Source organism: Galeopterus variegatus, unplaced genomic scaffold (assembly GCF_000696425.1).
Source record: "Galeopterus variegatus unplaced genomic scaffold, G_variegatus-3.0.2 Scaffold7434, whole genome shotgun sequence".
Classification (NCBI taxonomy): domain Eukaryota; kingdom Metazoa; phylum Chordata; class Mammalia; order Dermoptera; family Cynocephalidae; genus Galeopterus; species Galeopterus variegatus.
The window spans coordinates 87,644-101,240 of record NW_007733545.1 but is presented as its reverse complement, the minus strand read 5'-3'; the positions used below and the strand labels follow the sequence as shown (position 1 = coordinate 101,240).

The window sequence follows — 13,597 nt, the reverse complement described above, 5'->3', positions numbered from 1 at the left end:
TACATAACTATTGTTAACTTTTGTCATATTAGTTTCCAAAAGAGTCTTAGCAATTTTGTGGGCTTCCACCATTGTATAATTATATAAATATATATGTATATTTAATATATGTGTGGTGTGTGTGTGTGTGTGTGTGTGTGTGTAACACCTCAGATGAAAGTGCAGTGTCAGTCACTGCCAGGAAGTTCTAAGGCAGAACTATTTCCATGAACTGATGCAAGACTTCTTTTCAGATTTTCCATTTATGTAACATGTAGCCTTGCATGTAGGAGGCATTCTATAGGTATTTATTGAATGCACAGTGATGGATGAATGGGTGGACATTCAAATGGTTCTCCCTAATTAACACACACAAAGTTAGTGGCAAAATTAAAATGGCATCCTGATTTACAGTCTAGAGCTCTTTCTCCGACCATAACTCCAGTTTCACTTCATTCAGCAAACATTACTGTATACTTAGTATGTACAAAGCACAGTCCTGGAAGCTGGGAGTACTGCTATCAATAAAACATAGTTCCACCCATTAAGGACCTCCCAGTTTGACTGAGAAACTCACATACCTCTTTTGATCAAGTTCTCATTTACAAAGTGAAAATATTGACTTCAGAAGTCCCTTCCAGCTCTATTCTGTTATTTCAGAAAACCCTAAATTTCTCACTTCTAGATATTAAGACTCTAGAGTAAGCTTATTTTGAGGGGGAATCTAAAAAAACTGGTGATTCAGGATCACGATAGGAAATGCTCTCTTTTTTTCCTGTTCCTCATTCATTCATTCATCGTTAACTGAGTACATACAAAACACCAGACGCTATTAAGTGTTGGGAATAAAAACAGAAATAAGGTAAGTCCTCTTCTCACAAATAGTCTACAGGGTAAAACTAGAAGGTTGTTCTGAGGATAAGTTCGGCAATCCAAGAGCTGTGCACGCAGTGTTGACGTACATCTGATGTACTTATACTGCTATTCTAGCTAGAATTTATAAAATTCTCTCCAGTATTAAAGTAAAGGAGGGAATCAGCTAATATTCATTCAAGGTTACCCTCTAAATGCTCCCAAAGAAAATATCATTGAACTTTGTGGGCTCGTCATAGGGGAAAACACTTTGACCATACTTGCCAACGTCAAGGCGAGAGAGGACGAACACGTGTACACTCACCACTTCTCTTCCTCCACTTGGACTCCCACGGACTGGAACTTACTGGGTGCTTTATTCCCCCCTGTTTTGTCAGGTTCTTCAGCATCATCGACCTGAAGAAATCACCAAATAAATAGAGTTGCTCCATTTCAGTCTCCTTGCTCGAAAAAGAAATGATCACATCTTATCAGAAACATCTGTAGTATTACTGGAATGTTTTATGATTTGTAACCTCATATTTGTATATTTGAGGAGAGCCATCATTACCTCATTAGCATACTCTTTAATTCTGCTGATCTTAGTGAAATGCAATTTTATTTACTCCCAAGGTGGCTGATAAAATGTCCATGATTCCTCCATAGATTTGTGAATACGTACTTACCTGTGAGCACTGGATCAGAAGAGAGTGCTACATGGAAATGTGTTCTTGGATGTTTTAAGTTTGCAAATAACAAAATACAAAATAAGGAAAAAATTAAATTATTGTAGTTACAATTGTGATATTGGGAGATTTAGGTAATAACCTTATTAAGATAAACTACAGAGTAGTTTGAAAACTGAAAATGAAGATATAATCTTCAATATATACCCATATATAACTGGTAGCCCATATGACATATTAGCCAAAACCCAAACTTGAAGCAAATTTTAGGACTGTTCAGAGCAATTAGGTTTATTCCCTTTTCCCCCCTATGTATTTAATAAATTATTTTTCTAAATATAAGAGAAATTAAATATAAGTAATATAAAATTAAAATACAGAAATATGTAATGTAGAAAGCAAATGTCCCCCAAGAACTACTGTTAACTCTTTGATGTGTATTTGCCTATCACATATATGTATTTGATTATTAATACTAAAATTACATAGATGAGATTATACTATATATATTTTTCCTGCAATTTTCTTTATTTATTATCAGTGTTATCTTTTGGACATTTTATCATGTCAGTAAATGTAGCTGTACCGCAATCATTTTTTTGGCTACAGAAATAATTCTTTTAATGACTACTTATTTAAGCAGTATAGGCATCAGGATATTTACTGTTTGTTGCTATTAAGTATAATATCACAAATAATATTTTGCATATATCTTTTTAAACAATTGTGTAAACGTTGTGTAGAAAAAATTCTTTTTTTTTTTTTTTTCCTTTTTGTCTTTTTTTCATGTCTGGCAATGGACCGCAACCCTCAGTGTCGCGCCCGTACCGGACCGGGACCGGCAACGGGATCGCAACCCTCGGTGCTGCGCCCGCCCCTCGCTCAGCCAGTGAGCGGGAACCGGTCTGTATGTGGGATCCGAACCCTCGGCGGGAGCACCACTACACTCCCAAGCGGCGCACTATAGCAGTGCGCCACCGGGCCGGCCCCTAGAAAAAATTCTTAGAAGTAGAAATGCTAGGTGGAAGATACTGAATAAATGCAATGTAAGGAGAATTGCCAAATTGCTCTTCAAAGAATTTGTCATGGGCCGAGCCCGTGGCGCACTCGGGAGAGTGCACCGCGGGTTCGGATCCTATATAGGGATGACCGGTGCGCTCAAAGCGCTCACTGGCTGAGCGCGGTGCGGCCGGTCTCAAAAAGGACAAAAAAATAAGCATTTGTCATCCTCCTGCAGTCAGTGGATGGGGGTAGCAATTTCCCTACACCCTCACCAATACTAAATGTTGGCAAACTTTTAAATTTTTGCTAATATCATAGGTGAAAATATTTATTGGCCTCTTGTACTTCTATCAGTAAATTTCCCGTTCATATCCTTTGCTAGTTCCTTCCCCTCCCCTCCATTGCATTGTTTTTTATTTTCTTACTCATAGGATTTTTAAAATATCTATGACCCTAAATCCTTTCTTTGTTATATATACTGCAAGTATTTTCCCTCAGTTTATCATTTCTCTTCTAAGAGCCTCATGCTCTACCAACTGAGTCAGCTGGGGGGACTGCTTTATCATTTGTCTTTTAAACTTCATCCTTCATTGTAGAGAATTTTATCATGCAGTCATATCTAGCTTTTATGGCTCAGGAAGGCCTTCCTTATTCTGAGCATTCTTTTTAAAGTTCTCTTGTATTTACTTTTATGCTTTCAGGTTGTTTTGTTTTGGTTTTCATATTTAATTCTTCAATCCACCATCCTGAATTGTTTGTGTGTAAGATATATGTATCAATTGCTCTGGCTCCATTTGCTAACTAATTCATCTTTTTTATTTGAGGTGCCAACTTAATCTTATATCAAACTTTACCCATATATGTTTATCCATACATTCCCGTATATACAGTCCTCTTTCTGACCTATTGATCTACTTGTTTTATTAGCTCTCCCACTCTTTTTTCCTAATATAATTTTGTAATAAATCTTGATATTTTTTATGACAAGCCTCCTGTAGTTCTTTTTCTAAAAAACTGTCATTAAAAGCAACCAAACAAAGCAAAAATTTCTAGGTTATTTTGGGGTATTAATTTCTAAGTAAACACTCGCATTAAATTGTCAAATTCCGGGCTGGTCCGTGGCTCACTTGGGAGAGAGTGGTGCTGATAATACCAAGGCCACGGGTTCGGATCCCTATATAGGGCTGGCCCGTGGCTCACTTGGGAGAGCGTGGTGCTGATAACACCAAGGCCATGGGTTCGGATCCCATATAGGGATGGCCGGTTAGCTCACTGGCTGAGCGTGGTGCTGACAACACCAAGTCAAGGGTTAAGATCCCCTTACCAGTCATCTTTAAAAAAAAAATTGTCAAATTCCTCCTTTTAGCCCCCACCAAGTGATAAAAATCACATTTTAACTTTTACTGGAATTTCTTAAAATATTTGTATTAATTTTGAGAGAATCGCTGCATTTAAACTATGGAATATTCCTGTGTAGGAATACTGAATAGTTTCCCATTTATTCAAGTCTTATATTTCACATAAGGGAAGTTTTTATATAGTTTTCAAATAGGTGTTGTATATTATTTCTGAAGCTCAATCTTGTTGTCTTATAGTTTTTTCATACTAATGTGAATGGGTTCTTTTTGCCCCATTATATTTTCTGTTTATTGATAATATATAGGTAAGTTATTGAGTTTTTAAAATTTATATTGTATTCTACTTTTCTGAATTCTAATGGATTTTCAGTGATTTCACTAGATTTTCTAGGTGGACGTGCATATTATCTACAAATAAAAGCAATTTTGCTCTTCGGAACATTTACACCTCATTCATCTTTCCTGTCTTGTGTCTTGTCTAATAAAGGCAAATATTACTAAATAAGCTTGTGAAAACAGGAATCCTTATCTTATTTCTTACTCTGATTATAATATCTCTAGCATTTCACCTTTAAATAGAAGTTTAATTTGGTTTCTTATAGATGCTTGTCAATAGGCATGTCAATATTTGGAACAGCTTCTGAATTTTACCATATGTTATACTTTTTAGCATCTACTTGGATATCGAATTTCCTCCCCAAAGGCTAAAATAACTTTGAATTTCTGAGATATACACTACTTGATAATAGTATATTATTTTTAAAAAATATATGCTTGGATCAATTCTCAAATTTGGTTCAAATTTTTTATATCTATATTTGTAATCATGTTTTTCTATAATTATTTATTCTTGTATTTTTTTCAAGTTTGGGTACAGAGTTATGTTTAATAAAATATATTGAGAATCTTGACATTTTTCTTTTAATATTAAATGCTTTCAATAACAAGGAATTATTTTCTTCTTGAATATCAGGAAAATCTTTTCTGTAAAATCAAGTCTCTACCATCCTGGGGAGGTATTTTTTCTTTTTACTTTTTTTTGCAATTTATTTTATGGTTTCTTCTCCCAGAAAACATAACTGCAATATTTCTTCTTTATGGAATCCATTAAAATTATCTTTGTGACTTCATTGGTTTTGACTTGAGATAAGTGCCCCCCCCAATTTATTCCCAAATAAACATTGATGCTGATTTCAAGGATATCAAAATAAAGTTCACAAAGCCCAAATGTGTTGAAACTATCTCCTTAGTTTTCCTTTACTGTTTTAAGTCAATCAATTGTGAATCATAGGTTATATGACATTTTTATTTTTCAAAGCCCTCTTTCAAATCATAGTAACAATTCATTTGGTTTGTATTTTTTAAAATAGTTAACTTGGCAGAGATAAGTTTCATCATTTGCTATTGGACTTATTTCTTCCCATAGGGCATAAAATATCTCTCTACATTTGGACAGGTATTAAAGGAAATAAATAAGTTTTAGGAGTTCAATCTCAAATAACTTTTTCATTTTTAATTCAAAGAATGAGAAAGTAATTGCATTTCACATAATATGAACGATTAAGCTTAAAGCTCTTTTAGTCTGTTTTGCAACATGAGTTAAATGATAATAGATAAAAGTCACAATCCACCATGTGGAGGTGGTGGAGTTAGGGTGTGTGAAACTCATCTGTAGTTAGAATGACTCTTGAGAGATGAGAACAGTGTCACCAACTGCTGCCAGTGGTCACTTCTGGGGAGTGGAGTAGGAGTTGGGGGTGAGAAAGAAGGGAGAGTTTCATATTTTGTTCGTTATACTTTTGTATCATATGAATCCTTGTAATAATGCTGTACTCATTTTGCAATTTTAAGAAAAAACAACAAAAAATTAATTTTGCCCATTACTTTTAGTATAAAGACATACAACTTTGCTCCAAATCCAAAGCAACCAGTCCCCACTCTCTGCACACACACACAGAAGTCACCAGTTAAAGTATTTGACTTGAGTTTTTTTGGAGCCTCATTATATGAAAGTACATATCTTTAAATACCCCAGAATCGTACTGAGTGGTGCCAGACACTCCTGCTAGAACGATAGAACCAAGACTGCATATTCATCCCACCCATCGCAGGCTCTTTAGCACACAAGATCATTGAAGGAAATAGCATTTAGTTACCTAGGACAAAGTGCCTTGTGATTTGCTTACCGTCAGCAGCTCCAAGCCCATCGTCTACACCCATCTGCTCTGTGACTCTGGGGTCAGGACTCCCAAACTACATTTCCCAGGCTTCCTTGCTGGCGGCTTCCAGTTATGCTCTAACAAAGGAAGGTGGGAGGAGGGAAGAGACTTCCTTCCTGTCTCCACCTTCTGCTGGCGTCGCTCCAGCATCCGAGGGCTGCCACCTCTGGCCCGGGCACCAGCTGCGCCCACCCCGCAGAAGTCCCGGCCCAGCTGGCCGAGCCCGCCTCAGTGGTCTACGCACAGGCCAGTCTGGGGCCTTTCTTCTGAGCTCCTGAGTTCTGGTCACCCACCTTTCCCCTTTGTTTACCTGGTCCTAGGAGTGGTAACTACTTACTGCCTTCCTTTCCTGTGTAACCAATCTTGTGCATCAAACTGCCACTGTCTGAGAACCGAGCCTGATAACCAACACCGAAGGGCTACACTGATGTAAATTAAAAGTGCTTAGGACATCAGCCAACGCAGGGGTTACAGCCTGGCACCATGGAGTAGTGTCAATATTACCCAGTGAAACTTTTTTCAAAAGATACGCGATCAGTTATTTCCCTTAAAAACCATGATCCTCGATGCACAGAGAAAAGGGGAAAGAAGGGAAGCAGCAGTCATGAGAATGAGAAGCGTGGCCACTGTCGTCCTGGTTCAAGCCTCCCCCACCTGTCCACACTGCCAGCTCCCACTTGCATCACAGTGTTAGTATCTCCTAAGCTTTAGTCACCATATGTAAATTTAGCTCTGTGACTTTCACCCTCTTAGATCCAAATATTGACAAATGTCACCTTTCTCATATGGTATCTATGATAATCTACTTAAATTTATAAAGTGGCTTCCAAAAATTTTAAAAGAAATTGCATAGTATTTAAATTTCCTAAAAGAATTGAGAAAGCCACAGCAGTGATAAAATTTCAGTGTATTTGGCTAATTGTGATTTTAAAGGATGATAATATTAATAATAACAACTAAATCTAATATTTGTTGAGCCCTTATTATGCCAGGCACTGTACTTAAAGCCTTATGTATATTACATCAGTCAGTTTTTACTACAACAGGTACTGCATGAAATAAGGACTATTACTCTCGTTTTCCAGATGAGGAAACTGAGACACACAGACATTAAGTAATTGGTCTAAGTTCACATAGGTTATAAGTGAGTGGTTATAATATTAACTATTACTTACAGATTAAGTTAAAAATGTTGGAGAAAGCTTGGAAACCCTAGTCCTAAAGAGGGAAAGGGTGGGAGGGAGCCCAAGATCCCAGTGTTATATATTTGGGGGACTAGTATTTAAGTTAGATCTCCATCTAATGAAATTCGGTGAACATTTTGTATCTTGAATTTTTTAAATCCAAGAAAGCAGAATAATGTGGTTGTGTTAGACATCTAGGTACACCCTTGGCTCTGTCAACATAAGATGGGTGACCTTGGGCAAGTTCTTAACCTCTCTGTGCTCTCATCTGTAGGATGGAGACAGCGATAATACCCATCTCATAGAGGTGCGGGAGGGTTAACTGCAGGACTCATGTAAAGTGCTCGGCGCTTTGCTATAATTGATACAGCAGGTGCACAATGCTTGCAGGAAGAAGAAGAGCAGGTTTTTTGCTCACAGAAACAATCAAATATTTAAGAAATGGGAGAATTTCTGAAGAAAATATCTTTCTCCCCAACATTATATGTGGATTTCAGAGTAGTTCCATCTTACTGGGTGAAGATAATAACTAGAGTTAGATTTTATATGTATGAATGCTTTATTCCGAGTAAGGATTATTTGGGGAGGAGCCTATAAGACCAAACAGCACAGCCTGGGAATTGTTGAAGATAAGCGTAGAGAAGCTTTTAAGTAAAATGGAAAGTAAGACTGAGAAACCATTATCTTCAGAATATATTGTTAAGTGAGAAAAGGCAACGTGTAGAATAGTGTAAGTCTATGCTAACATCTGGGTAAAAAAGTAAATAAAAAATATATTTGCATGAATATATACAAAATATCTCTGTACAGAGATGCAAATATTGATTATATTGATTTCATCTAGAAAGAACTGAATATATTGAATAGGAATGGGAGAGAAGCTTGTTATGGTACCTTTTTATGAGTTTTAAATTTCGAACAATGGAAATGTACTACCTATTGGAAATAATCTAAATTAAAATAAGAACAAGTTGAATTGGCTATTAAGGAAGTCAAAGCAAACTAACATTCTTTGGAGCCAACTACGTGCCAGATAGAAAGGTAGATTTTTGTTGTAGTAAGATACTCATATACATATCATAAAGTTTACCATTTTAACCATTTTTAAGTGGTTCAGTTTGATACGTTCACATTAATTGTGCAACCATCACCATTTTCCATCTCCAGAATTTTTTGATCATCTCAAACTGAAACTCTGTGCCCATTAAATAATAACCCCCACAGGAAGCTAGATTTTTAAAAATTCAATCCTCAGAATAATCCCGGGAGGAATAAATGAAGAACCCATGGCTCAGGAAGATGAAGTAGTTTGCCTAGGACAACACACAAAGCTAACCTCTGCTCTTCCCCACTCAAAATCCTCTGGGTGGCGCGTGCAGAATTAACTTCTAGTGGAATCACAGGAAGACATGGGCAGGGGTGGGGAGGGTGGGGGCCTCGGGTCTTTGCTTCTCACTGTGTCATCCCCTCCCAAGCACCAATGCGACAAGTGCTTTCAGGACACTTGACAACTTGTACTATGGTAACCTGTAGATTATAAAAAGGTATTTGACTCATTGCTACTAGAGAAAGATTAATCAGCCTTTAAAAGTGGACTTTGCAGAATGGACTGGGAAAGTACACAATCGTTGTGAGAATGTACCCCACGTCTGGCTTTTAGACGTGCCTTAGAGTTGGTTCAGTGTGTCCAGATTAACTGGACATCACATTGAGAAGTTATTATTCAAAGGGCACCTGCAGAATGATACAGCCCAACAAAAACGAGGAAAAAGAATGACTCTTCTTTTTTTTTTTTGTCCTTTTTGAGACCGGCTGCACCGTGCTCAGCCATGAGCGCTGTGAGTGCACCGGTCATCCCTATATAGGATCCGAACCCGCGGCAGGAGCGCTGCTGCACTCCCAGCACCGCACTCTCCCGGGCGCGCCCCGGGCTCGGCCCCGAATGACTCTTCTTTTTTTTTTTGTCCTTTTTGAGACCGGCTGCACCGTGCTCAGCCATGAGCGCTGTGAGTGCACCGGTCATCCCTATATAGGATCCGAACCCGCGGCAGGAGCGCTGCTGCACTCCCAGCACCGCACTCTCCCGGGTGCGCCACGGGCTCGGCCCAGAATGACTCTTCTTTGATAGAAGGAAACAGCAGGATAAACCAACCTAAACAGATGTAAAACATAAGGTGGAATCAATGTGATCTTCTCTTTGAAAAGTGGAAAACTGAACTAAGAAGCCTGCTGAGTTTTCTACCACTTCTTATGAAATGCGTGATTAACTGGCCAACAGCGAGGCTGAGACTGACGCGCCCTCGTTCCTCACGAGGCTGAGATGTGACTTACTGCTCTGCACGCTGTCGGTCACTCGGGTCTTGCTTGCTCTAACTCCCACATCTGTGAGAAGTGGTTCACGTTTCTGCTCTCGTGTGGTAATTCAATAGTGTTGAACATGTTTTAACGCAGCCCCGTGACCGGGGTTATTCTTGGATGTCCACTCCTTTTTTATGAATCAACACGTGCATTGGTCATTGAAGGCACCTTATGTTTGACTGTGTTCATGTACTTGAGTTATCCTACAGTTTGAGTCACACATTCAATTTAGAGAACAAAGATAACAGCTGCTCATAATGCCTACAGACAAAATACCTTCATAATTTTGATCACATTTAACAACCTAGGGATTCCCAAGCCAATAATTTGAAAATCTGGTCCTCCACATAGCTATATCATCCCAAATGACAAAAGAGCAAACCTTCTGGAAAAAAGTGTTAGATTTCTTAGTTGTTGCTTCCTATCTCAAAGGACAGAAGGGGAGGCTGTTACCTGTATCCCGATAGACAGGCATCGATTTTTCTTAAAGTGGTCCTTCTTTCTGTCCTCTGTGGTGACCGTGGCTATGGTGGTCGTGGTGGTGACAGTGGCAGTGTTATTGCCCATGTGTTGACTTGCGGGACCGTGGATCTGGGCATTTGCGGCTTCGATGGCGGCTGTCAGAGCCTTCATACTGTCCAGGCTCTCCGTGGAGTTGCTGAGTCCAGACTGGCTGATTATATCTCCCCGCTGGCCCTGTCCGTCCATGTAGGCATCCTGGGCAGACTCTGTGCTGCTCTGGGCTGTGATAGAAATGAAAGGTTTCGTGGTAGTTCTGGGTGGGACTGGAGGTGGTGTCTTCTTATATGTTGTAATGCAAGATGACACTGGAAGACAGTGAAAACAAAGACACTGTGATTCTGTGTGGGTTTTAATTTCTGATATTGTAACTGACGGCCATTGGAAATTAGGGAACATGAAACACACTGAGACATTTAACATGAAAACAGGCTCGTTGACAGACCGAGTGAGAGTTCTGCTTTAGGGGGGATATTTGGGTCTCCTATGAGGTGACACTCCCACCAAATTGAGGGGACAAAAGACTGGAAAACATCAACCTCTGAAAGGAAAGTTTCTGAAATGAAAATTAACATGAATCCACATAAACTAGACAAGGTCTGTAGAAATCTTCCCAGGCAACAATGCGCTATGTACACACAAAAAGTGAGGGGTGTCTCTGCCTTCTCAGGAAAACATTAAATGTAGCCACTGTTAAACAAAGTAACTCATTAGAGAAGATTCTGGTGGCTGAGAATGCACTTTGGAAAAGAAGAAAGGAAAGTAAAGAGGTCATGAGCGTGTGTGTTCTGATCCTAATGGCAAGTGCCTGGTGGGGCACAGAACACTTCATAGCTTCCTGCAACTTGCTTGATCAATGCCCAGTTCGTTTGTTCGTTTATTCCTTCCTTCCTTCCTTCCTTCTCTCTTTCCTTCCTTCCAGTCTTTCTCTCTTCCTGCCTTTCCTTCCTTCCTTTCCTTTGTTCTCTTTCTCTCTCTTTCTGTCTTTCCTCTTTCTCCCTCCTTCCCGTCCTCTCTCTCTCTCTTTTTCTTTTTCTGGATAGGTGCTCATTATATAAACTTTTCTTTGGAATTTTTGTTTTCTGAGCAGAACTACTCACTGAGAGAGAATATGGGAACACACTGTACAAAAGTCTCCTACTGTAAAAATAAATTTACATACAAGTTTATAAGTAAGTCTTTGTGTGCATGTTGGGTCTTGCAGTAGATTGAATTATGTCCCCTCAAAACTCATTGAAGCTTGAATTGCATCCCCCAGGTTTTATGTATAAGAAACTTAGCCCCCACTGTGACTGTTAAGAGGGTGGGAAATCCTATTATGGTAATTGAAAGGTGGAGCCTTGGAGAGGGGATTAGATTGTAGGACCGTGCAGTAGTGAATGGATTTGAAATGGCGGTCAGGGGTGTGGTTCTGAGGGCTTTAAAAGAAGACGGTAAGCTGTCTTGCTCTCTCCTCTCTCTGCTTCCACCATCTTGCAATGTGAGACCCCTGGGTTGCTGCTGCCACCACCAGATGGACTTTGGACTTCCCAGCCTCAGAGACTGTAAGCAATAAGTTTCATTTTCTTTTTTTTTTTTTTTTTTTCCTTTTTGTCTTTTTTCGTGTCTGGCAACGGACGCAACCCTCAGTGTTGCGCCTGTACTGGACCGGGACCGGCGACGGGATCGCACCCCTCGGTGTTGCGCCTGCCCCTCGCTCAGCCAGTGAGCGGGAACCAGTCTGTATGTGGGATCTGAACCCTCGGCGGGAGCGCCGCCACGCTCCCAAGAGGTGCACTGCACCAGGCCGGCCCAATAAGTTTCATTTTCTTTATAAAATACCCAGTTCTGTGTATTTTGTTATAAGCAACGCAAATGGACTCATACAGGTCTGTATGAACGTACTCCCTAAAGTGCTTTCCCTTAGGGTGACTTGACCAAGAGCCTGGATCTAGGTGGCTAGGGCTTCCTGTTGGGATTCGTATAATTTAGTCAAGGTTCTCTTTGAGGCTCTGGCTGAAGCAGCCTCTAGCCCCTCTCGCTGACCCTCTGATTATAATGCTGATGGTTTTGAAGAAGTTTTATGCATTGGTTTTCAGCTTTCCATTTGTGGAACATGATTTAGGAAAAAAGATCAAATAAGGAGAATGAAGTTTCCAGGTGGAAACTCCTGTCAGTAAAGAGCAATTCCTTTACGAGCTTTCTGAGTACTTTTGTTTAGTCCTCTTTCAGATGATTCAAACTATTTTGTTTCCATCACTTTCTCCCCATCCCACCCCCAACCCCTCATGCCTTTTCCACTCATAGCTGGCATCACTATTGTTACAGCAAGTGAGCCAGATCCGGCCACGCAATCCCAGCCTATTCCCTCTGTTCTAGCTACTACTCGGGCCTAAATGAAATGCTTACTGTAAATTCCTCAGGCCACTGAAAGGAAACATCCTATAATGAACTATAAACAAAAGCATCCTATTATGCTGTCCTGCTGTTCCACTGCTTGATGATTTGGAGTAACTTCCTTAACCATAAAAGAGATACACACAGTAATGGTGGGCTACTTCCCAGGGATTGCCCAAGAATTGAAGGAATAAATCACGCAAACGTCACATTACAATATCATATGTACTCTGGAAGCAGGGGAGGGTAATGGACACAATATAAATGCAGTCACCTCTCAGTTATCTGGATGGATGACTGGCAGAGGCTCACCCCAGGAAAACCTTCCACCTAAGCTCACTGCTTGAAACGTACACCTTTAACACTCGGACAGAGCTAGCAATAAGCAGGTCCAACTTCCTCATTTTTTAGCTAATGAGTCTGGAAGTTATGCGACTCATGGAAGATCACACAGTGCCCGCAAGGTGCAGAGTCGGGAACAGAACCAGCCCAGCCTCAGCTTCCTCCCAGTAGCCCACAGTTAAGTCTCTGGCTAAATAATGTAAACACGGATATTGTTGATACTTTGTCTCACTCAATTTAGTTTCATGCGTCTAAACCCATGGGGAGCTACCTTCTTGTTCCTAGAAAAGTCTGAAGGATGGTGGCCCTGCCTGGGGTAATGCCCAGTCTCAGTTATTCCATCTGAAGACTCAGTGGGGGGAGGGGCAGGGAGCCATAGTTCGGATAGAATCTCCCCAATGAAACTAGGTCAGTTTATTGCTTCTCCAATGACAAATCTTTACAATGTGAACTTATTATTTTGTTCAAAACGGATTCTCAGGACATTTGGCCCACTCGTATTCCATAGAAGCAAAATAGTACAGTCCAGCATGAAATGTCTGGTCTTTTGGATTATTTACTGCTTTTTGTTAGCTCTCCTCGGTTTCCTCCTTCAGTGTGGATAATCAAAACTGGACAACGCAGCCCCGAGTAGTGCCATTTCATTTGCTGTGATATGCACTGAAACCCTGCCATGATGTGATAAGTGTCATAATTGGGGGGGGGGGGGGGGGGCCCGGCCC

The 13,597-nt window shown here is 40.1% G+C and overlaps 1 protein-coding gene across 1 annotated transcript in view; it reads right to left on the bottom strand.

Annotated features, from left to right (window-relative positions):
* Positions 1 to 1,122: 1,122 nt before the first annotated feature.
* The window catches only part of LOC103607450 (disks large-associated protein 1-like), a 65,455-nt gene continuing 52,980 nt past the window's right edge, over positions 1,123 to 13,597 (bottom strand). Inside the window, exons 2-3 of the mRNA XM_008591957.1 lie at positions 10,092 to 10,465; positions 1,123 to 1,248 (exon numbers count right to left, since the gene is read on the bottom strand). Of these exons, the coding sequence (XP_008590179.1) occupies positions 1,153 to 1,248; positions 10,092 to 10,346 (351 nt within the window). The 5' untranslated portion in view covers positions 10,347 to 10,465 and the 3' untranslated portion in view covers positions 1,123 to 1,152. The remainder of the gene's footprint in view (positions 1,249 to 10,091; positions 10,466 to 13,597) is intronic.